A 25,996-nucleotide genomic window follows, 5' to 3' on the forward strand; every position below is an offset into this window, starting at 1 on the left:
AAAACCTGTTGTAGCAGCCCTGCCAGCAGCGGTAAGTATGAAGATCTGCAAAAAGGCAAGTTAACATTTTTATTTTTTTAATTATTTTTCAGCGATTCGTTAGATAAGTGTCTCGTAAATGTTGTGTGAATTTTTTGTTGTTTTTTTCCCCAATTTTTGGGGGGTGTTTTTCCGTCTTCCCAAGGCCTCTCTTGCAGCGGTATCGGCCTCAGACTAAAGTTGGCAAGGATTCGCGGTGCGCAATGGCAATTTTTACCCCTGTGCAAATTAAAGGTTAAATTTCCGGCCTGATAGCAATAGCGGAGCAAAAACTGTAATTTTGGCAAAAAAAATATAGTTTCGCTGAAAATCACATTTCTAGCCCTATGCCCCCTAGTTCTAGACTCTCCAGCCAGGGGAAACAACCTCTCAGCATTTGGCCCGTCAAGCCCTCCAATAATTGTATATGTTTCAATGCGGTCACCTCTCATTCTTCTAATCTCCAGAGAATATAGGCCAAATTACTCAACCTCTCCTCATAGGAGGAACTTCTCATCGCAGGAATCAATCTATTGAGCCTTTGTAGAACCCCCTCTGAGGCAAGTGTATCATTCCACAGTAAGGAAACCAAAACTGTGCACAGTACTCCAGGTGTGGTCTTACCAAAGCCCTATATAATTGCAGGAAGACTTCTTTACTCTTATACTCCAACCTCCTTCCAATAAAAACCAATATATCATTTGCCTTCCTAATTGCTTGCTGTACCTGCATGCTAACTTTGTGATTCATGAATACCAATATTATATTGCACGACTGATCTAGCTCATAGTTAGCAAATTTTCTTGTGAAATAAATAACAAAAAACAACTCGCATTTATATAACACCTTTGATTTAGAAAAACATCCCAAGGTGCATTATGGAAGTAAAACCATCAAAAAAAAACAACATCCAGTCAAAGAAGATATTAGGAGGGATGACTAACAGCTTGGTCAAAGAGGCAAGTTTTAAGGAAGGTCTTAAAGGCAGATTTTGTGATGGAGAGGATACGAGACCGGAAGCTAAGCTCGGGGTCAAACAATAGAGTTCAGCCCAAGACAGTCGCTGGGTAGAAAGGCATGGAATCAGTGGCGAAGGAACATAGTTGTGGGGGGAAGGGGGTGGGGGAAAGAAAATGGCTTTGGTCTTTGCAATGTTTAATTGGAGGAAATTTCAGCTCATCCAGGATTGGATATTGGACAAGCAGTCTGACAACATAGAACAGTAGTAGTAGAGCTGGGTGTTGTCAGTGTACATGTGGAATCTGACGTCACGTTTTCAGATGATATCAGCGACAGGCTGCATGTAGATGAGGAATAGGAGGGGGCCAAGGATCGATCATGGAATACTCCAGAGATAACGGTGGAGAAGATAAGTTCAGAGAAGGCATGGGGGAAGATGAGAGAAACAAGCGAAAGATGCGGGTTCAGGGCTAGGTGGGCAAATGAAAGTGATGACTACAGCAGAGGCAATTGACCAGATGTTCTCAATATTAGCGACAAAGATGTCCATTGGCTCTTTCGGGAGCTGAGAGTAGAGAGGGTTTACAGAAGGAACGGGGTAACACCCTTTGTATTCCAGGATGATTCTGGAATAGTGAGCAGTTTTGGAAGAGCCCGGTAGTGCTTGAATGTTCTCTAGCCAGATCTGGCGATGAATGGCAAAACTGGTTGTTTGTCAAATATGGAGGCCATACTAGGAGAAACAATCAGGGTGGGAGAGCGCAAGAAAATGTTATATTTTTCATGAATGCTACAGCTGCAAACCGTATGGTAATATAGCCAGCTCCTCCTCCCACATGCAGAATATTAGTATGAGCAAAAATGAAACAAGAAAGCCAAGACCCACAGTAATGGATTATTTCTCGAAGTAACTTTTCTTCCTCATTTTAGATCAAACTGACAAGATTTAAAGCATGGTAAGCAACAAGCCATCCACAAATTTAAGAATATACGCTCAAGACAGAAGGGGTTATGGACAACACTGAGGCTTGAATTTCCTTCTTTGATGACAAACAGAAACTATAATTAGCCGTCACTATTATTTTGTTAATTTTGGCCGAACACATCCAGAAACAATGATTATTTCTATCTTTACACCCAATTACACCAACCAATCAGTAGTTAAACGCTGTAGTTACAGTTACATGTTGTCTGGAGCTCCGACTACATGGTGGCTTAAGCCTAAAATTATACAGCACCATCATGTGTAAATGGAAGTGTTTTATGGATTATCCCAGAACTGTAGTATTTGGTGGTCTGCTGAATCAGGGATCCGAAACATACAGGAAGCAGTATAAACATCACCTTCAACCTCAGTACATCAGCCACCAATGTGATATATTTCTATTTCCTTGATAGCGAATATCCAAGTTTCATTTTTAAACATAATATTCATAGCACAAGTGCTCAAAAAATGGCTCAATTAACTAAGAAATTGATCCTATAATGGACAAAATCAACATGAAATTTAAAAAAAACACCTTATAAACAAATAAAATTCTAGGATCTCTTGTTTACAAATCATGTTATATATAATGGTCACAAATTTGCGGTCACCGGCAAAGCAAAGGCATTCTCTGCGGACCCCGAAGTAAGTTTCGCACAAAGATCTCGAATCTAGTGGCGAAAATGTTGGGTTTTCCAACGTGGAAGTGAAATCAACGCAAGTTAATGGGGACTCCCATCGAAGAGCTGTTGTGAAGTCAACAAGCTGTCTGAGCAGCCAATCAAAACACACGATTCTCAGAGTGCGAACCGGGATATGGGTAAGCTTCTTTGATTAGAATTTTTTTTTAAATGTTAGAGAGCGCAAAACAAAGATTCGGGCTTTCACATGGGGAAACTGCAAACCTGAAATAAAGATGAACAAACTTTATTTTTTTTAAGTTTCTTAAAAATTTTAAATTTGACACTCCACAAAATTTAAGTGTCATTTTTCAAGGCCATAACCTTCATTTACCCCAGTTACACCCAATCCAACTTTTAATGAGGTATTTAACAGCGTGATTACTGCAGAAATGCCAAAGTTTTCAGCGGTTTCCATGATTTGAGAGATTTCACTGATTGGCAGCTTTGGGCAGGCACAGTGCAGCCTGTGGAGGACCAGTGAATGATAGACCACAACTTCAGGATTTCCATATTAGATGATACATATGCACCGCAGCCTAAACAAGTTATTCATCCTGAAAGGCACAGTCCCAAGCAATAGTTTTACAATACACTCTTGGAAGGGGATTCTTTATCCTTCTGCCTACAAGCTGCAACTAAGTAAAATGAAATACTATAAGCTGCTTAAGCATCTTGAGCAGCTGGAGGGAGGAACCCAAATGATAACAGGTTTCCTGAAGAGGTGGGAAAGGGGACCCTTGCCTCCTAGGATGCTAGTCTAGAACAGAACCAGCTAGTGTAAAAGTAGGTGCTGACAGCTCATGGCTTATATTCACTGATGAGTTAACCTTAGGCATTTTAAGTAATTATATATATGGTGTGAGAGAGGGTCCTTTCTAAATGTCTGAATAAAACAGATATTAAATTATTTATAGCATTTTGGGTAGTTGCCACAGCCATCTCTTTTTTTTTTTTAAGTACTGTCTGAAAGGGGGATGTCAGGCTGGTTATACTGTGCTACCAGTCTGCAGAGAATAGCTCTGGACTGGTAAGACTGCAGTTGTACAAGGGGCTGCACATGAATCATATTCCTGGCACCATGAGAGTGCTCAAAAAATGCACTGGTAAATTTTGAGTACAGATGAAAGTGTCCGCACGCAAAAACAAATTTTTATAAACATTTAAAAAATATTTGACCCAATAGAGCCTGTGAGCACATATATCCATATACATACACACAGATGCACATTCCATTCAGCTAGACAACTTAAAAACCCCACAGGATTGTGGACAGAGATTTAAGAATATAAGCAGAAACCAACTATTATGATTCAACTTGGTATTTGTTTGAGCAGAATCTACTCAATGAGATATTACCCATTCTCTTTGTATTTGAAAAGTCTCCAAAGCATCCTGGGAAGACTTCTGTAGAAATCTTCACAAGCTGCTTCACAAAGGTTGAAATTACAGAGGCAGCAAAGTGTTGCACTCAATTAAATGATCCCCTTCTCCATTCAAGATTTCATTGTAAAGGTGAGATTTCAATTATTGAATCTCTATCTTTACCAACGCATCGATAATGCAGTGAGGACAAGACATAATTTACAGAAAATGATGTTAATTTAGATATTTCTGTATTTTATTTCCATCCCATCTCTCCACATCATGGGCTATATCTCAGCCAAGAAAGATAGAAACATAGAAAATGAGTGCAGGAGTCAGCCATTCGAGCCTGCACCACCATTCAATAAGATCACAGCTGATCATTCACCTCAGTACCCCTTTCCTGCTTTCTCTCCATACCCCTTGATCCCTTTAGCCTTCAGGACCATATCTAACTCCCTCTTGAATATATTTACCAAACTGGCATCAACAACTTTCTGCGGTAGATAATTCCACAGGTTAACAACTCAGTGAAGAAGTTTCTCCTCATCTCGGTCCCAAATGGCTTACCCCTTATCCTTAGACTGTGACCCCTGGTTCTGGCCTGCCCAAACATCAGGAACATTCTTCCTGCATCTAACCTGTCCAGTCCCATCCCGTCAGAATTTTATAAGTTTATGAGATCCCCTCTCATTGTTCTAAATGCCAGTGAATACAGGTCCTGTCGATCCAGTCTCTCCTCATATGTCAGTCCTGCCATCCCAGGAATCAGTCTGGTGAACCTTCGCTGCACTCCCTCAATAGCAAGAACGTGCTTCCTCAGATTACGAGACCAAAACTGAACACAATATTCCAGGTGAGGCCTCACCAAGGCCCTGTACAACTGCATTAAGACCTCTCTGCTCCTATACTCAAATCCTCTAGCTATGAAGGCCAACATACTATTTGCCTTCTTCACCGCTTGCTATACCTGCATGCCAACTTTCAATGACTGACGTACCATGACACCCAGGTCTCGTTGCACCTTCCCTTTTCCTAATCTGCCACCATTCAGATGATATTCTGCCTTCATGTTTTTGCCACCGAAGTGGATAACCTCACATTTATCCACATTATACTGCATCTGCCATGCATTTGCCCACTCACCTAACCTGTCCAAGTAACCCTGCAGCCTCTTAGCATCCTCTTCACAGCTCAGACCACCACCCAGCTTACTGTCATCTGCAAACTTGGAGATATTACACTCAATTCCTTCATCTAAATCATTGATGTATATTGTAAATAGTTGGGGTCCCAGCACTGAGCCCTGCGGCACCAACTAGTCACTGCCTGCCATTGAGAAGGACCAGTTTATCCCTACTCTTTGCTTCCTGTCTGCCAATCAGTTCTCTATCCACATCAATACATTACCCCCCAATACCATGTGCTTTAATTTTGCACACTAATCTTGTGTGGGAACTTGTCAAAAGCTAAATACACCACATCCACTGGTTCTCCCTTGTCCATTCTACTAGTTACATCCTCAAAAAATTCTACAAGATTTGTCAAGCATGATTTTCCTTTCATAAATCCATGCTGACTTGCACCGATCCTGTCACTGCTTTCCAAATGTGCTGCTAGTTCATCTTTAATAATTGACTGCAACATTTTCCCCATTGCTGATGTCAGGCTAACCGGTCAATAATTCCCCGTTTTCTCTCTCCCTCCTTTTTTAAAAAGTGGTGTTACACTAGCTATCCTCCAGTCCAGAAGAACTGATCCAGAGTCGATAGACTGTTGGAAAATGATCACCAATGCATCCACTATTCTAGGGCCACTTCCTTAAGTACTCTGAGATGCAGACTATCAAGCCCTGGGGGTTTAAAAATCGACCTTTAGTCCCATCAATTTCCCCAACACAATTTCCTGACGAATAAGGATTTCCTTCAGTTCCTCCTTCTCGCTAGACCCTCAGTCCCCTAGTATTTCCGGGAGGTTATTTGTGTCTTCCTTCGTGAAGACAGAACCAAAGTATTTGCTCAATTGGTCTGCCATTTCTTTGTTCCCCATTATAAATTCATCTGATTCTGACTGCAAGGGACCTACGTTTGTCTTCACTAATCTTTTTCTCTTCACATAGCTATCGAAGCTTTTGCAGTCTGTTTTTATGTTCCCAGAAAGCTTCCTCTCATACTCTATTTTCCCTCTCCTAATTAAACCCTGTGTCCTCCTCTGCTGAATTCCAAATTTCTCCCAGTCCTCAGGTTTGTTGCTTTTTCTGGCCAATTTATATGCCTCTTCCTTGGATTTAACACTATCCCTAATTTCCCTTGTTAGCCACAGTTGAGCCACCTTCCCAGTTTTATTTTTACTCCAGACAGGGATGTATAATTGTTGAAGTTCATCCATGTGATCTTTAAATGGTTGCCATTACCTATCCACCGTCAACCCTTTAAGTATCATTCGCCAGTCTATTCTAGCCAATTCACGTCTCATACCATCAAAGTTACCTTTCCTTAAGTTCAGGACCCTAGTCTCTGAATTAATTGTGTCACTCTCCATCTTAATAAAAGAATTCTACCATATTATGGTCACTCTTCCCCAAGGGGCCTCGCACAAGATTGCTAATTAGTCCTTTCTCATTACACATCACCCAGTCTAGGATGGCCAGTCCTCTAGTTGGTTCCTCGACATATTGGTTCAGAAAACCATCCGTAATAAACTCCATGAAATCTTCCTCCACCGTATTGCTACCAGTTTGGTTAGCCCAATCGAAATGGAGATTAAAGTCGCCCATGATAACTGCTGTACCTTTATTGCGCGCATCCCTAATTTCTTGTTTGATGCTGTCCCCAACCTCACTACTCCTGTTTGGTGGTTTGTACACAACTCCCACTAGCGTTTTTTGCCCTTTGGTATTCCGCAGCTCTACCCATACAGATTCCACATCATCTAAGCTAATGTCCTTCCTTACTATTGCGTTAATTTCCTCTTTAACCAGCAACACTACCCCACCTCCTTTTCCTTTCTGCCTATCCTTCCTGAATGTTGAGTTTCCAGCCTTGGTCACCCTGGAGCCATGTCTCCGTAATCCCAATTATATCATATTTGTTAATAGCTGCCTGCGCAGTTAATTCGTCCATCTTATTATGAATACTCCTCACATTGAGGCACAGAGCCTTCAGGCTTGTCTTTTTAAGACACTTTGTCCCTTTAGAATTTTGCTGCAATGTGGCCCTTTTTGATTTTTGCCTTGGGTTTCTCTGCCCTCCACTTTTACTTTTCTTCTTTCTATCTTTTGCTTCTGCCCCCATTTTACTTCCCTCTGTCTCCCTGCATAGGTTCCCATCCCCCTGCCATATTAGTTTAACCCCTCCCCAACAGCACTAGCAAACACTCCCAGAGGACATTGTTTCCGGTCCTGCCCAAGTGCAGACTGTCCGGTTTGTACTGGTCCCACCTCCACCAGAACCGGTTCCAATGTCCCAGGAATTTGAATCCCTCCCTCCTGCACCACTCCTCAAGCCACGTATTCATCCGAGCTATCCTGTCATTCCTACTCTGACTAGCACATGACACTGGTAGCAATCCTGCTACCAGACCTCTGGAAATGCCAATCAGTAATCAGCCAGAAGAAAGCACAAAAGAATAGGGTGGGTGATTTGTTCCATGATTAACTCTGGGCAAGACAACATTTGACTATTCGTAAACTGCTTTATTCCACCATAGGCAAGACAAACAGAACACAGAATATTGAGACACACTTGGCCCAATAACTAATAGCTTCTGTGAGGTACCATTACAAAAGAACACATATCTGGCTGGCCTAATTAGGCCCTTGATTTAACACACAACCACAAAATCTACCTGACCAGGCTAGAGGTTCCACTGCTGACTGCCTTTCTGGTGTCTGTATTCTGATTGTTAAAAGCCTCTCGGATAGCCTCCATAGAGATGTGGAGACTTTTTGAATAACCAAGCATGGTTCACCAGTAATCCGTTGGGAACTTTCCATCGAACATTATAATCACCATTCATCAAGGCCAAAAATCCCACACCATTGGTCATTGTTCTGGAATTTTCTCCCGAAGGCACGGTTGAATTTGAAGGGAGATTCACTTTACAAGTATTCACTGGAATAAAAGCACCTGTGATCTGTGGATCAAAACATTCATGCCTCCCTAAATTTGATGTTCTAATGAACTACACAGATCACATTGAGCCAACTCCATTATATGAACCCTGCTGAAAATCCAAGGTCCCACAAGCATTTTTTTTTTTTTAAATTGAAGTTCAGCATTTGCTTAGAGGATCTAAACCGTTAAATCCTAAATAGTTTCATTTAATTCCAAAATAGTGAGCTTTTACACAATAATAAAACCTTTTCTTTCCTTTTACCTACTTCATAAAATTGTAATGAAGCACATCCCCAAAACACAACTACAAAAGTATTGTAGCTGGCTGTGAACCAGCCTCTATATTTACATCTATAGCCCTGTCATGAATCTGGCAGGAGTGATGAAGGACTGAACTGGTTGGGCCCCAACCTGGCTCAAAATGTCATGCGGTTTACAGTTACAAGCCCCGAATGGTGTACTGACTCTCAGCTGCCTTACCTCCCGCACAATTCAGCACTTCGCTTTGCGATTTCGGGGATCAGGGGTCACCCGCGCATATGCAGTGAATTGAAGGGGAGGGAGAGAGTAAGAAGGAGCAGCTAGTCGACGGACAGTTACTTGAAAAATACCAAATATATTCTTACCAACTAATAATTCTTCAGTTTGAAGATTCAGAAGAGATATTTAACAAAGCAAAAATCAGACATCGAAGCGCAGGAACATCAAGAAGGAGGGGAGGTTGAGGGCACCTGCCCTGTGCGCGATAGCAACCGTGCCACCACCGGCATTGGAGCTGACCCACTCACACAAGATAGTAAGTTGAATAAAATGCAGTCTGTGTTGCGGTCTTCTCATGTCATGTAATGTAACTGTAATGTTGGCCTCATGTGATGTACTGCAATGTTGGGGGCATGTAACACAATGCATATATGGATTGTCTGTCTGCGATATGTAATACAGTACTGCAGCAGTGGACAAACTGCGATAAGTCACTCTACTATGTACTAATGTAACTCTGGTGCCAAGCTTTTTTAAATGTTGTTTTGTACTTCCAGACTCTGATGATTCAGACCACAGCGACAGACGCCATGGGTTCATCTCAAGCTCATCATCCTCCTGTCCCTCCTTTTCCCTCTTCTTCCTCCTCCATCTCCATCTCCTCAGCTGTCCCCGCATGATTGCTAAATTATGCAACATGCAGCACACCACTGAACTGAGCAACCTGCTCAGGGTGATATTGCAGCCTGCCTCCGGAGTGGTCCAAGCATCAAAAGCACTGCTTCAGCACTCCAATCGCCTTTTCAATTATGTTACGTGTGGCTATATGGCTCTTATTATATTGTTGCTCAACTTCTGTCTGAGGGTTCCGCATTGGGTGGGGGGGGGCGGGGGGGAAGGGGTGTCAAGAGCCAAGTTGCGAGGCTGTACCCTTTGTTCCCCAGCATTTACCTTGTGGCTCAACTTCAACAGGTCAGACACAGTGCTCTCACACAAGATGTGCGCATCATGGATGCTCCCTGGAAAGTTGGTATTCACTGCCATTATCCGCTGTGGATGGTCGCATACGAGCTGCACGTTGAGGGAGTGAAATCCCTTACGGTTTTAGTACACCTTGCCTCCTGTAATGGTGTCCACAAGGCAATATGGGTACAGTCAACAGCACCCTGCACCTTGGGGAAGTCGGTAATGCGTGCAAATCCCAAAGCAATCTCACTCTGTGCCTCCTGGTCATTGGGAAGTTTGTAAACTCCATCCGGCGTGCACACAGTGCTTCGGTTACCTGTCGAATGCAGCGATGAGTAGTGTGCTGAGAAAGAGAGCATATATCCCCAGCTGATGCCTGAAAAGACCCACATGCTTAAAAGGAAAGTGCCGCAGTCACCTGCATCTCAACAGAGAATACAGTAATGTTGCTGGTACTGGGCTGCAGGACTGCCTTAATGAGCTGGCAAATCTCAGTGATGACCTCTTTCGGAAGCGCAACCTTCGGACACACTGTCGAACGATCAGGTCTAAGTATGAACACTTCTCCCTGAAGATCCTTTGCGGGTAAGGCCTCCTCCTGCTCTTCCTCCTCATCATCATCATCATTCTGCGACCTCTTCCATTACCCTTAACTACACTGAGTAAATTTCCTCACATCTGGTTCCTCCATTAGACAGGTTGTCAGCAGTACAGGCTGAGATAATACAGGCACCATTCTTGAAAAAAATAACTAAAATGCCTTTCTATCTTGATAAGTTACTCAGCAATAGTAAATATACCTTTTCCAATCAAAAATCGCACTGTAAAATCACTTCAGAAATACAGAGCTGCTGCTTTAGCTGACAATTCCCAAATGTACACCATCCGCTATGCACTCCGCCCACTCACCATCGCGTAAAACCACCTTTTCCAGGACGGTATGCAGCTCCAGTGGTATGCCGGCGGTATACGATGAAAATCTGACTTTTTGGGTGGTGTGTGAGTGGTCCTGCACAGCGGATGGTGTACATACCACTCGGCGGTATGTTAATGATGAATATTCCGCCGAGCGGTATGTCAAGCAGTATATAGCTGTCTTCTGACCAAAATCACATTTTTGGGCGGTAGGGGGCAGTATGTCGACTAATTACAGCCCCCATGTGTTAGACATTGCCCCTTCAGATCAGAAAATTTGTAAAGCGGCAGCCAACAAATTCTTTGGTAAGTTGTTTCTTAAAAAATAAAAATGATTGGGTGCAGCAGGGCTGCACTGAGGGCGGGGGTGGAGCTGTGGCAACTAGATACCTTTTGAATGCAGTTCTCCCATGTGAGCGAGCACTCAATCCACCGGACATTCACCCAATGTATTTTGATGAACAAAATCCAGAAAGATGGGCCAGTTCAGCTAAGTTCACACACTGTTAGCTACTGCTGGGGTGAGAGGGGAGCCACAGGAAGGAAAAAAAATTCCCCTCAAATCTAATGTTTGCATACTTTAGGTCCAAAATAAAAGCTATTTGATTTGAAGAATATACAGGTGAAATTAGTATGCAATGTACGAGAGGTGAATGGAGTGTCAGGGTCAATTTATTTTGCTGCTGCAGTTCAATCATACCCAACTTTTATAAATTCTAATTGCATCTCAGAATTACACAGCCAAGGGTTTGCTCAGCCCAACTGGTCTATGTCAGTTTTTATAATCCATATGAGCCTCCTCCCATTCTAATTACCTCTTTTCCACTCTGCCCCTATCACTCTTTATTCCCTTCTTCCTCACATATGCATCAAACCTACCCTTAAATGCATCAGTGCAATCTGCTTGAGCCACTCCACAAGGCATAATAAACATAACATAAGAAACAGGAGCAGGAGTAGACCATACAGCCCCTCGAGCCTGCTCCGCCATTTAATACGATCATGGCTGATCTGATCATGGACTCGGGTCCTCTTCCCTGCCCGCACTCCATCGCCCTTTATTCCCTTATCGTTTAAGAAACTGTCTATTTCTGTCTTAAATTTATTCAATGTCCCAGCTTCCACAGCTCTCTGAGGCAGCGAGTTCCACAGATCCACAACCCTCAGAGAAGAAATTTCTCTTCATCTCAGTTTTAAATGGGCGGGCCCTTATTCTAAGATTATGCCCTCGAGTTCTAGTTTCCCCTATCAGTGGAAACATCCTCTCTACATCCACCTTGTCAAGCCGCCTCATAATCTTATACGTTTCGATAAGATCACCTCTCATTCTTCTCAATTCCAATGAGTAGATTATTGCAACCTTTCCTCATAAGTCAACCCCCTCATCCCCAGAATCAACTTTGTTCCACCAGAGTTCCACATTCTCCCCACTCGCTGTGTAAAGAAGCACTTTATATACAATAAATAATTTGGATGTGCAGTGACTGCTGTTATGCAGGGAACATGCCAGCCATTTTGATCACAGCAACATGATAAATGACCAATTAATTTGGTTTTGGAGATATTGATTGAGGGAGAGATGTCAGAGACATCAGGAAAACTCCTTGCTCCTCTTCAAATGATGGCATGGAGTTTAACATCAATCTATACCACTGGAACGGCCAATTGAGGCCAAGGTTTAAAATCTCATTCAGAAGAACAGAACCTCTGACAATGCAGTACTCCCTCAGTACGACACTCGAGTGTCAGCCTAGATTATGTCCACAACTTTCTGACCCAGAGGCCAAGCTAACACACTTGCATTAATACTTTCTCACACACAAGCTGAAGGACTTGAGACCATGAGTGCAAGTATTATGCTTTTTATATTGCAGACAGATTTCAAGTCCTGCAGCAATCAATGAAAAACAGATTTTTAAATATATGTAATCAAAGCTATATCAAATATAACTAAATTGAAGCCAGCAACAATAGGAACGGAAATAATCAATTCATTGCGCCTCTCTTCAGCAGACAGCATCCAAGTCACTCACACAGCAGAAAGGCAACAATCAATGTTCCCGCTAAGCTGTGCAGCCACACAATTGTCTGGAGGTTATGCACAGGGTGCTTATTGGCTTTTCAATTGGAGATTTTACTTGTGTACGAAATTTTGAAATGAGCCATGGAGCCCAATAAAGGGCCCACGTATCCCAAAAAAATTAGGGGTAACATTGGCAACAATGTACACCTAATGACACCAAACAACAACCTTTAATATAGTAAAACATTCCAAAGTACTTCACAGGAGCATTATCAAACATAATTTAACACTGAGCCAAATAAGGAGATATTAGGCCAGATGACCAAAAGCTTGGTCAAAGAGTTTTAAGGAGGACCTTAAAAGAAGAACGAGAAAGAAGCAAAGAGGTTGAGGACGGGAATTCCAGCGATCAGGGCTTTGGCAGCTAATGGTGGAGCGATTAAAAACAGGAATGAGCAAGAGGCCAGAATTGGAGGAATGCAGGTTGTAGGGCTGGAGGAGGTTACAGCGATAGGAGGGATGAGAATTTTAAAATCGAAGCGTTGCTTATCCGGCAGCCAATGTAGATCAGCGAGCACAGGGGCAATGGGTGAACAGGATTTGGTACAAGTTAGTACATGGGCAGCAGAGTTTTAGATGACCTCAAGTTTACAGAGGGTGGATGGTGAGACACCGGCCACGAGTGCGTTGGAATACCCAAGTCTAGAGATAACAAAGGCATGGATGAGGATTTCAACAGCAGATGAGCTGAGGCAGGGGTGGAGTCAGACAATGTTATGGGGTCAAAATAGGCAGTCTTAGTGATGGTGCAGATATGTGGTCGGAAGCTCATCTCCGGGTGGTCAGCCTCAGACATTTGCCAGGAAGAGGGATGGAGTCAGTGTCTCGGGAACAGAGTTTGTGACCGGGACGGCTTCAGTCGTCCCAATATTTAGTTGAAAAAGGCGAAGGCAGCGCACACTCCCAAAAAGATCTGCTCTTAATACATGCTCCCAAGAATAGTGCTGCCTTTGACAGCAACATTAATCCAAAAACAACTATGTTTATGGGTGCTGTAAACTGCAAATAAAGATGCATTTAGATCCAATACAAAATATTAAATCTAAATTAAAATAATGGCAAAATTTCAAATTAGTTGAACAATCTGTGTTTACTGAATGAATTGAATATGGTCATTAAAAATGTTTTTTTTTACAACCAAGTTAATAAAAGTTGTGTGTTTCATCTTATTTCAACATTTTTTTTTTACAACAAAAAATTAAATGACGTTCAGTTTCTAAAAGTGGTTCCCTTGGCCATTAGCGGTCAGTGTTTCTCCATTGCTGGTGATCAAGGGGCAAGGCCAATGCCAAGTGCTGGCATGCTCTGTAAATGGTGAATCTTGTCAAGTCGTTAAAATAAAAATCTGCTTGCTGAAGACCAACCTACAAAATTATGTTCACCCATTAGATAAACAAAATTGACTAGTGGTGAAAAAAACCATGCAAACCACCCATAGGAGGACACACCCAATGCAGTCAGCAACTGTGCATACATGATTATCAGTTGCAGAAAGGAAAACAAAAATTGACAAATTAACTGCGCACAGGAAGCAATTTTAAAAACTATTTCAAATACTAAGAAAAGAAAATTCCAAAATAGATCACAAATAAAATCATTGTGATACTGTATCCAGTTAGTGACCTCGTGTGCAGGATAGGCTGAACCATAAGGCAAAAACAAAAACTTTCTAAGGCAATAAAATGATCTCAAACCCAACATAGAGCTAGGGAGGGAATTGTAAACGACAAGGAGAAAGTTAAAATTGAGCTGTTTCTGGGCCAAGAGCCAATGCAGGTCAGCAAGCACAGGGGCGATGGGTGAGTTAGGATACAACTTCAGACTGGAGATGGCCTCCAAACAAGTGAAGCAACTCAAAAAGGCAAAAAAAAATACCAATATCATAGGCAAGTTTAAATCAGGTCAGGAAATATGCAATTAAAAATAAATGTTTATTGTAGTTGAAACCATATGTTTCCATATTATAAATGAGAAAACAAACATGGAGGCAAAGGATTTTCAAAAGACTATTTTGGGGTAATTCAATGGTTCTACTGTTGTTAGGTTTTGCTCATGCTTGATTCATTGCGTCCATACATCCTCAGTAGTATTCCACAAGTAGCTTCCCCAGACACTATGCTCACATTTGATGTCTATGCTCTCTATCTCTTCAGTTATTGCTGTTTAATGTATATAAAATTTAAGCCAATCAGGGGCAAGTGTTACAGAAATAGAAATGCATGATACACTTTGGGAGGCGGGGGGGGGGGGGGGGAGGAGAGAGATGAGAAGGTAAGAGAAAAAAAGGCCAATATTTTACCATTTAATATTTCTCCAAGCTTCAAATAAGACCCTCTCTTCACATCTCAACATGCAAGTGCCAGTCCTTTGCTGAGGAGGCTGGACGTTGCTTCATGGTATACAGTACAGGGAACTACCCCAATATGCATTACTTATTACTGGATTCTACTCATTTGTTCCTCAAGTTTTTCATTTGGGATAAATTCTGCTAAAAGAATTTGAATTTAAAAATGGAATAAAAATGTTTTTTGGATAAACTGTAGTGAAGTCTTAGAATTCATAAACACAAGCAGACTGGGATACCTCAAACACACACTGGGATGTGGATCAACACTCCAGCTGCTTGCACAGCTAGGGTGCAGCCCATAAATCAGAAAACACTTGAGCAGATGGCTTTATGGAACACCTTCTGACCTTTACAGGGCGTTACACACCCGAAACAAAAGTACCTTTCTTTTTCAATCGTGCAAGACAAACTGCCCTCCCATCAAACACAATGTTCATCTGCACTTACAATCCCTCACTTGAATAAGGAATGACAAACTAAACTACAACAGCTGCCGTTGACTAAAATACAGGCTCTTTTTCCGATCATACAAATTATTGCTTTAAACTTGTAATGCTGTCATTGTTTCACTGTACAAAAATAATTATTTTGAAATTCCTAGTTTTAGTTGAAATGTTTGGAGCAAAACTTATATATTGCTTAATTGTGTTTTATTGTTTTCTTCATTTAAAAATCACAGAATGGTTGGAATGTTACAAAGCCTTTACTACATGCAGAATTTAACAAACAGTTTAATCATCCGCACTGGCTTTATAGTCTTAAGCATACTTAGTCAAATATTCATATCATTTTCTATATTTTTAACTACTGCAATTTCTCCATTGGATTTTATCTGGATATTTTTATTGCCACAATCAACTTTTCCTTTCCCATTGCTCACTAGCAAAACTAGTTTTGACCTGCAGATTTAAATCACACAAGGAAATGAGAATGGTTTGCTTCATTAATGCTCAATTATAGTTATGAATAGGATCAGCTGGCAGAAAGAACATGTCAGAGAAATAATAGATACTTTGAAATAAAATTTGAAAAAATGTGTTTCTGTGAAGCCCTCTCTTATGGACCCTGGTTTAGCATCAGCATCATTATGTTGTAAAATACAACCTCGAAGTTCAAGAACTATCCCAACAGTAAGAATGGAAGTCGAGACACAAGGAAAATGGTGAAAGGTATCGAATTACAAAAAAAAACAACGCGTGTTTCAAGGCTGAAACGTAGAGTACTGAAGTTCTTCCGATAATGTATGCAGATCGTAAACCGAGTGCATAACATAGCTTTGCAACAGATTATCTCTGCACACATGTATTGTATTTGGGTTATTTTACCACTTTGATCTTGCGCACCAGCATTTGCCTGTTGATAGGAAATTACATATATTCTAGGGGGAGGGGGTGAAGTCTTGTTGAAAAGAAAAGCGAGGGATGTTGGCAGGGAGAAGCATAGACTACCTAGGAAAGTGGGAACAGACCGATTTATCAAATTGCATCAACATAGACCGGGAAAGAACTTGGTGAAATGAGAACATTATATACATTCCGCATACTGCAAAAAAATAAGATGAATCTAACCCAAAACTAAAGCAAGAATCAAACTAAAATTTCCTCTTGCCTTACCGAACTGGAAAAGTAAAAGAAACAGATTTCACAAAGAAACCCATAACTGCAGGGGTTTGGATTTGTAAACACCCAACACAATGCGCCTGGGTGCTTCTGGGTTTCTCCTCCATCACTTCCAGGGTTCCTCGCCCAACAGTTGCGACCAACTTTGCAACATTTTTACCAACCATTCGGCCAATGTCACTGCCATAAATGCACTGGCAACCTCCAGCTGCTGCACTCACCGCTCTGGAAATGTGGCTCCATGACCGTGCCCTGGGCTCCTTGTCGCGGGCGGATGTCTTGCCCCACAGCCGGTGACAGGCAGTGCAGAAAGCGCACTGGGAGGGAGGACAGGCGCCGCCGGCTACAGCAGCCAATCCATAACGACTCACAATTACACTAGAATGCCAGCCGTTTATTTGGGGGGAAATGATTAAATATACAGGGCTGCATCGATGATAAGAAAGCGTCCCTGTTTACATGGCCGTCTCTTCTTTCCCAATTGCACTGTTTAAAGCGAGCCCGCCGTCAACCATCTTAACTTAATCTGTTTCCTTCCCCTTTTTGCACTGCCAGGCTGTGCTGCTTCCACACAGGCTCTATGGGTCGATCGACGAGCAGTGTTGCTGCACACTGCAGGCACTGCCTGCCACTCACCAAGTTTCCTTTTAAATATCCTGATAAGCCAAGTGGCATTCAGCAGGCGACTTGCTCGGGCGTTTTATTTTTCTCCCATCTATTTCCATGTGGAGAAAAAGTCTTTAAAAAAAATAAACACAGTTCTTCCCCGCCACCCCCGTGTTTTATTGGAGCTGCAGTCTGCGCCAGGCTTGCTGGTTGGAAATATTCAAACATTTGTCCCTTGTTGACAGCTGTGTATCAGCAACCCCCAACCCCCTTTGCTTTTATTTGGAGGAGGAGCAAGCATAGAGATGTTAAGTTGCAATGACTGTTTACATGTTTTCAGAGCGGTTAGCAGTGAATTTGCTAAACTACCCCAAATACTGAGCTTGACCCTGCTCTCACCTGATTTCTACTTTGCAGGAGATGCATAATCCCTGATTGTTTCCCCCTGTCTGGTTTAGCAGCACTAAAAGCAATTGTAGCACTTGAATCAGCTAATTCAGTTCTGGCCAGAATTAACCCCAACAACTTGCTTGTTCTATATGACTCAGCACCACATCACATGTGTTTACCCACTGAGCTGAAACTGTTGAACTTCAAGTCGTCTTTTCTATTCACTATACAAAATATAAATTTTAGGCATCTAATATAAATAATGTATTTATGGGGCTGTTTATATTATTTGTAAATGATTTCAATGAGGACATTACAAAGATAAGAGTAGAAGTAATCAGCAATGTTATTAAATGTTTAACATACAAAATCCCTCTCTTGCTGCTTTAACCTGTATGTATGCAATAAAGGTTCACACTGAGTAATGTTTAACTAAGCAAAGTACAACCTTGGCTCTGCTTTACTTCGGCCCAACGTGCCTGACTCTCAAAATGGCGGGCCTTTTATACCAGAGCAGCACCATATACGTGCTGCTCAGTGGCCTCCAACAATGACACCATCTGGTGGCTACAAACAGAATGTACATACATGACAAGACCCCCCTCTGAGATCTTATCACAGTCTTTCACAGGTTGAGACGGTCCGGTGCTTTGCGCTCCCGGGTTGACCGTCAGTTTGATTCCAGCCTTGGGTGAATGTGCGGAGTCTGTTGTGGCTGATGGCTGGATGACTGACTTGTTGGGGGTGGCAGTGGCCATGTCAGGAATTGCAAGTCCATTTTTATTGAACAGGTCCGTGATGGAAATTCCGGGTTCACTGATGACCCTTGAGTCCTCTGAAGACTGCTGGTAGGCTGGTTGGTCATCGATGGTTTCTTCGTCCGACTGTTCTGGCTCGTCTGTGTGCCTCAGTTTTGTCTGATTCAAGTGTTTCCTGCAGGTTTGCCCATTCTTGAGCTTAATAACAAATACTTTGTTGCCCTCCTTGGCCAGGACCATACCAGCGATCCATTTGAAACCCTGACCATAGTTCAACACATATTCAGGATCATTAACAGAAATCTCGCGTGACACAGTTGCACGATCGTGGTACCCTTGTTGACTTTGTCTTCTGGATTCAATATGATTATTTAAATCCGGGTGTACAAGAGATAACTTGGTCTTACGACCTCTTTTCATCATGAGTTCAGCAGACGAGACCCTGTGAGTGTGTGGGGTCTTGTTCTGTAACTCAGCAGTATGCAGGACAAACGGGTCTGCAGTGACACTTGGGTTACTCTCCTCATGCTTTGCTTGATCATTTGTACTGCACATTCTGCTTGCCCATTGGACGCAGGCTTGAACGGTGCTGACCTTACATGTTTTATGCCATTAAGTTTCACAAACTCCTGAAACTCCTGACTGGTGAAGCACGACCCATTGTCGCTCATCACTATGTCAGGCAGACCATGTGTCATGAACATGACATTGAGATTCTCTATGGTTGCCGTGGACGTGCTGGATGATATGATTATGCATTCTATCCACTTCGAATAAGCGTCCACCACCACTAAAAACATTTTGCCCAGGAAGGGACCTGCAAAATCTACATGGATCCTGGACCAAGGTTTGGATGGCCATGACCACAGACTCAGCGGCGATTCTGCTGGTGTTTTGCTGAGTTGCATGCAAGTGTTGCACTGATGCATGCGTGCTTCCAGCTCAGAATCAATTCCTGACCACCATACATGGGACCTGGCAATGACCTTCATCATCAGTATACCCAGATGTGTGCTGTGTAACTCATGCACGAACTTCTCTCTCCCTTTCTTGGGCATTACAACGCGATTGCCCCACAATATGCAATCTGCTTCAATAGACAGTTCGTCCTTGCGACGAATGTACGGTTTAGCCTCCTCGCACATTTGCTTAGGTATGGCAGACCAATGCCCTTTGAGGATGCAACCATTTACCACTGATAATATCGGGTCCTGGCTGGTCCAGGTCTTAACTTGTTGAGCCATGACAGGGGTTCCTTCACTCTCAAAAGCATCCATGATTAACATTAGATCCGCCGGTTGTGGCGTTTCCACCTCCTGTGTGGGCAACGGCAACCGGCTCAAAGCATCGGCACAATTCTCTGTGCCAGGTCTGTGGCAAATGACATAATCATAGGCAGATAATGTCAGTGCCCACCTTTGGATATGGGATGAAGCGTTGGTATTGATACCTTTGCTCTCAGAAAACATGAAATGAGCGGCTTGTGATCAGTGTCTAATTCAAACCTGAGACCGAACAGGTATTGATGCATCTTTTTAACACCGTACACACACGCTAAAGCTTCTTTTTCTACCGTGCTGTAGCCTCTTTCCGCTTTAGACAAACTTTTGGATGAATACGCGACAGGATGAAGTTTCTGCGACTCATTGGCTTGTTGGAATACGCAACCAATTCCATATGACGATGCATCACAGGCTAAAACTAAACGTTTATATGGGTCATAATGTACCACCATCTTGTTTGAGCAAAGCAAATTGGTGGCTTTCTCGAAGGCTCTGTCTTGCGATGCGCCCCACACCCAGTTGTCGCCTTTTCTCAATAGAATGTGCAGTGGTTCTAGTAAGGTGCTCAATTTGGGTAGGAAGTTACCAAAGTAGTTGAGTAGATCCAGGAACGAACGCAGCTCCGTCACGTTCTGCGACTTGGGTGCATTCTTGATGGCCTTTGTTTTCACGTTAGTAAGTCTGATGCCATCAGCGGCAATTTTCCTCCCGAGGAATTCGACCTCCGGTGCCATGAAGACGCACTTTGCGCGTTTCAGTCTGAGTCCCATTCTATCCAAATGCAGTAGAACCTCTTCCAGGTTGTTCAGATGTTCCTTGGCATCACGACCGGTGATCAGGATGTCATCTAGGAACACAACGGTTCTGGGATCGGACTTCAGTAGACTTTCCATATTCCTCTGGACTATTGCTGCAGCTGAGGGAATTCCGAAAGGGCACCTGTGGTAAATAAACAGTCCTTTGTGCATGTTAATGCACGTAAGTCTCTTTGACGTCTCGACCAACTCCTGTGTCAGAGAGGTCGACATCAAGTCCAGTTTTGTGAACAACTTCCCTCCGGCTAACGTCACAAACAAGTCATCAGCTTTCGGTAACGGGTACTGATCTTGTTTCGAAACCCTGATCGTAGACTTGAACTCTCCACAGATTCTGACTGTGCCATCATTTTTCAGCACAGGAACAATGGGGCTGGCCCATTCATTAAATTCGACCGGTGATATGATCCCTTCACGCTGGAGTTTGTCCAGTTCAATTTCGACCTTCTCCCTAAGCATATACGGCAGTGCCCAAGCTTTATGATGGATGGATCTTGCATCTGAGTCCACGTGGATCTGCACCTTGGCTCCCGTGAAATTGCCGATACCCAGTTCGAACAGCAAGGGGAATTTGCTCAATACTTGGGCACATGTATCTTCCTCCGACAACAACGCCTTTATGTCGTTCCAGTCGCATCTGATTTTCTCCAACCAGCTCCTGCCGAGCAGCGTTAGGCCATTGTCTGGAACAATCCACAGCGGTAACTCGTGAACCACACCTTTATATGACACATTAATTTGTGCACTGCCAATCACCTTATCAGTTCTTTGGTGTACATGCGCAGCTTGGTGTTAACAGGGCTCAGCCTGGGCCTCACAGTCTTAGTATCCCACAGCTCATAAAATGTTCTCTCGTTCATGATCGATTGACTTGCCCCCGTGTCCAGTTCCCTCGATACCTGTATCCCATTAAACTTCATATTAATCAAAATTGGTTTACTCTTGGTTATGAAGGAGTACAGTCCATATACTTCCTCCTCTGGCATCTCAGATTGCGTATCCGGATCCGCGCTAGTCTGACTCTCATCCTCCACGTGGTGTGTCGCAGCTCGCTTGCTCATCTGCAGACACTTGCGCTGGAGATGCCCCACTCTCAGACAGCCTTAATCGGCACTGCTGGTGCCGATGGTTTGTCCCACAACGCCAACACGGAGAAATCGGATACATTCCCGCTGGCGGATTTTGGGCAGCCACGACCAACAGGAATTTCTACTCTATAATTTTACATTTTCAGATACTAGCAAGTTTTGTGAAAGCTGGTTGTTTAAAAAAAAAGAGTTTAAGCACAGGTTAAGGCATGCTAAGAGCGAGTATGGGGGAAAAATCAAAACACATCAAAAAGGAACGATAAGGTATTTTACCAAAAAAAATCAGTAAAACAAATGGAGATGATTGCCAATTTGAATAGGATGATAAAAAATGGCAGAGGTATTTAATTACTTTGCATGGATTTTATTAGAAAAGGTATCGGAGAGGTGGTGAATCCTAAAGTGGTTGACAACAACAACTTGTATTTATATAGTGCCTTTAACGTAGTGAAACATCCCAAGGTGCTTCACAGGAGTATTATGTGATAGAAATTTGACACCGAGCCGCATAAGTAGAAGTTAGTGCAGGTATAGCTTGGTTAAAGATGTATGTTTTAAGGAGTATCTTGATGGAGGAAAAAGAGGTGGAGGGGCAGAGAGGTTTAGGTAGGGAGTTCCAAAGCTTGGGGCCTAGGCAACAGAAGGCACGGCTACCAATGGTTGAGCGATTACAATCAGGGATGCTCAGGAGGACAGAATTAGAGGAGCGCAGACATCTCGCAGGGGTTGTGGGACTGGAGGAAAATACAGAGATAGGGAGGGGTGAGGCCATGGAGGGATTTGAAAATAAGGATGAGAATTTTGAAATCGAGGCATTGCTTAACTGGGAGCCAATGTAGGTCAGCAAGCACAGGAGTGATGAGCGATCAGAACTTGATGCGAGTTAGGACACGGGCAGCCGAGTTTTGGATCACCTCCGGTTTACGTAGCGTATAATGTGAGAGGCCAGCCAGGAGTGCGTTAGAAGTCACGTCTAGAGGTAACAAAGGCATGGATGAGGGCTTCAGCAGCAGATGAGCTGAGGCAAGGGCGGAGACGGGTGATGTTACGGAGGTGGAAATAGGTGGTCTTAGTTATGCTGTCAAATATGACACCAAGGTTGCGAACAGTCTGGTTCAGCCTCACAGGAGTTAGGGAGAGAGATGGAGTCAGTGTCTAGAGAACGGAGTTTGTGGCGGAGACCGTACACAATGGTTTCGGTCTTCCCAATATTCAATTGGAGAAAGTTTCTGCTCATCCAGAACTGGATGCCGGACAAGCAGTCTGACAATTTAGAGACTGTGGAGGGGTCGAGAGATGTGGTAGTGAGGTAGAGCTGAGTGTTGTTGGAAACGGCTGTCTTGCTCTTTTCGCTTCGTTGCTTTTAATGTTGAAGTATGCACACACTCAATTGTAGTAAAGGCAGGATCGTCATTTATTTAAACATTCATACTAAACAAACCAAATGTGAAAGTTACTGAGATACTTCACGAAGGCAGCTTGCTTCGATTTCCGTAGCTGCTTGTGACACACCTTCTGAGATTCCAGTGTGTGGTGTCTAATATCAAACTCCCATCTTTATACTGAAAAAGCCTTTGAACTCTTATTTCTTTGCATACTAAATTTAGACAACATGCAGACGATGTAGAATTGTCCTGAAACCATGGCGAACTGCTTTCTGAATTACTATTCTGAACTGCTGACTGAATTACCAGATCATTTCCTTGTATAGTTACAAATGGCACATTCAAATAATTAACATACAGACAATATGAATTGCTGTACACAAACCAGGTGATCGGCATGCATAGATAGTATCGATGATACATACAAATATTTAACATACAGATGTCATCAAATCTTAACATGGTTTATTCATGAATTATTATTATTCCCACCGTAACAAGGTACTCAAATATTTAACCTCATTTAGTTCCCAGGTATTCAAATATTTGCGTCATGAATTATTATTATACTTAACATCGTATATAATATGTCCTTACTATACAGTACAAATGCACACGAGGCCCATACTAGAGAGAAGGTCACTCTGTGACCAGTAACCTTTATTAGCCAGCACTGAAGTGAAGAAGATGGGTGGAGCATCCCCTTTTATACCTGAAAGTCCAGGTTAGGAGTGTCTCCCACAAGTTCACCACCTAGTGGTCAGTGTTCTCACGGTGTACAACTTAGGTCAGTTTATACATGGATTACAATGACAGTTGAATACATGACATCACCTCCCCCACCCCACCCCCCGCCCCCCCAAAGTCTTATTGGGATCACAGGTTAAGTCTCTCTGGTGGTTTACGCTCCCTTGTAGAGCGTCTGAGTTGGGGCTCCGGTTGTTAGGCACTGGCCGAAGTGTTTGCTGTTTGCAGTACCTCAGGCCTGTCCGGATTGCCCACAGTGACTGGGCTCTCCTCCACTTAGTTCCGGTGTTCGGTCACCTGTGGTGGAGTGAACTCTACAACGTGTTCTTCCTCTGCTTCTTCTATGGGGTTGCTGAACCTCCTTTTTGTTTGATCCACGTGTTTGCGGCAGATTTCTCGATTGGTAAGTTTAACTACCAGAATCCTATTCCCCTCTTTGGCAATCACAGTGCCTGTGAGCCATTTGAGCCCTGCAGCGTAGCTGAGGACAAAAACAGGGTCATTGACATCAATACATCACGCCCTTGCATTCCCGTCATGGTAGTCAAATTGCGACCGGCGCCCGCTCTCAACAATTTCTTTCATGGTGGGGTGTACAAGGGATAACCTGGTTTTGAGCGTCGTTTTCATTAGCAGCTCTGCGGGTGGAACCCCTGTGAGCGAGTGTGGTCGGGATCTATTGGCCAACAGGAGGCGTGATTAGCGGCTTTGTAGGGAACCCCCTTGGATTCTGAGCATCCCCTGTTTGATTATCTGCACTGCTTGTTCCGCCTGGCCGTTTGAGGCTGGCTTGAACAGTGCCGTTCTGACATGGTTGATACCATTTCCTGCCATGAAGTCCTGGAATTCAATGCTAGTAAAGCACAGGCCATTGTTGCTGACCAAGACGTCCAGTAGACCATGGGTGGCGAACATTGCCCGTAAACTTTCTACCATGGCAGAGGATGAGCTTGAAAACGAGAATGTCACACTCGATCCATTTGGAGAAGGCGTCAACTACATCCAAAAACATTTTACCCATGAAATATTCTGCGTACTCCACATGGATGTGTGACCATGGCTTGGCGGGCCAGGACCAGGGGCTAAGGGGGGCTTCCCTGGGCGCATTGCCCAGCTGGGCACACGTGTTGCACCTGCGAACACAAAGTTCCAGGTCTGCATCTATCCCTGGCCACCAAACATGTGACCTGGCAATTGCCTTCATCATGACAATGCCGGGTGCTCATTGTGGAGTTCTCTGATGAACATCTCTCTGCCCATCTAGGGCATGACTACTCGGTTTCCCCATAGTAGGCAATTGGCCTGAATCGAGAGTTCATCCTTGCGCCTGTGAAATAGTTTAAATTCTTCAGGGCATGCCCATTACATGGCTGCCCAGTCCCCATTCAGGATACATTTCTTGACTAAAAACAGTAGCGGGTCTCTATTTGTCCAGACTTTGATCTGATAGGCTCACCCGTGACAGCCTTCGCTTTCGAAAGCTTCAACAGCCATGACCATCTCAGCAGCATGCTCAGTTGCCCACTTGGTGGTGGCTAGTGGGAGCCTGCTGAGTGCATCGGCGCAGTTTCAGTGCCCGGTCTGTGCCAAATTGAATAGTCATAGGCGGCTAACGTGAGTGCCCACTTCTGTATGCGAGCCGACGCATTTGCATTTATGACCTTGTTGTCAGCCAAAAGGGACGCTACGGGTTTGTGATCTGTCTCCAGCTCAAATTTCCTGCCAAACAGGTACTGGTGCATTTTTTTTTACTGCATATACACATGCAAGCACTTCCTTTTCTAACATCCTGCAGCCCCTTTCTGCCTGGGACATAAGAACATAAGAACATAAGAATTAGGAACAGGAGTAGGCCATCTAGCTCCTCGAGCCTGCTCCACCCTTCAACAAGATCATGGCTGATCTGGCCGTGGACTCAGCTCCACTTACCCGCCCGCTCCCAGTAACCCTTAATTCCATTATTGGTTAAAAATCTATCTGTGACTTGAATACATTCAATGAGCTAGCCTCAACTGCTTCCTTGGGCAGAGAATTCCACAGATTCACAACCCTCTGGGAGAAGAAATTCCTTCTCAACTCGGTTTTAAATTGGCTCCCCCGTATTTTGAGGCTGTGCCCCTTAGTTCTAGTCTCCCTGACCAGTGGAAACAACCTCTCTGCCTCTATCTTGTCTATCCCTTTCATTATTTTAAATGTTTCTATAAGATCACCCCTCATCCTTCTGAACTCCAACGAGTAAAGACCCAGTCTACTCAATCTATCATAGAAACATAGAAACATAGAAAATAGGTGCAGGAGCAGGCCATTCAGCCCTTCTAGCCTGCACCGCCATTCAATGAGTTCATGGCTGAACATGAAACTTCAGTACCCCCTTCCTGCTTTCTCGCCATA

General features: G+C 43.4%; 1 protein-coding gene across 2 annotated transcripts in view; it reads right to left on the reverse strand.

The window, feature by feature from the left end:
* lnpep (leucyl/cystinyl aminopeptidase) overlaps positions 1-17,362 on the reverse strand; it is a 149,214-nt gene extending 131,852 nt beyond the window's left edge. The window contains exon 1 of one of the 2 annotated variants that reach the window (XM_070884469.1): positions 17,170-17,362. Coding sequence is in view for 1 of the 2 variants with exons in the window: in XM_070884462.1 (XP_070740563.1) it covers positions 16,755-16,776 (22 nt within the window). In the remaining variant the exon portion in view is untranslated. Of the gene's footprint in view, positions 1-16,754; positions 17,135-17,169 lie in introns of those variants that run through there. The other variant, XM_070884462.1, reaches the window with a different exon arrangement.
* Between the last annotated feature and the right edge of the window lie 8,634 nt (positions 17,363-25,996).

Source organism: Pristiophorus japonicus, chromosome 1 (genome assembly GCF_044704955.1).
Source record: "Pristiophorus japonicus isolate sPriJap1 chromosome 1, sPriJap1.hap1, whole genome shotgun sequence".
NCBI lineage: Eukaryota > Metazoa > Chordata > Chondrichthyes > Pristiophoridae > Pristiophorus > Pristiophorus japonicus.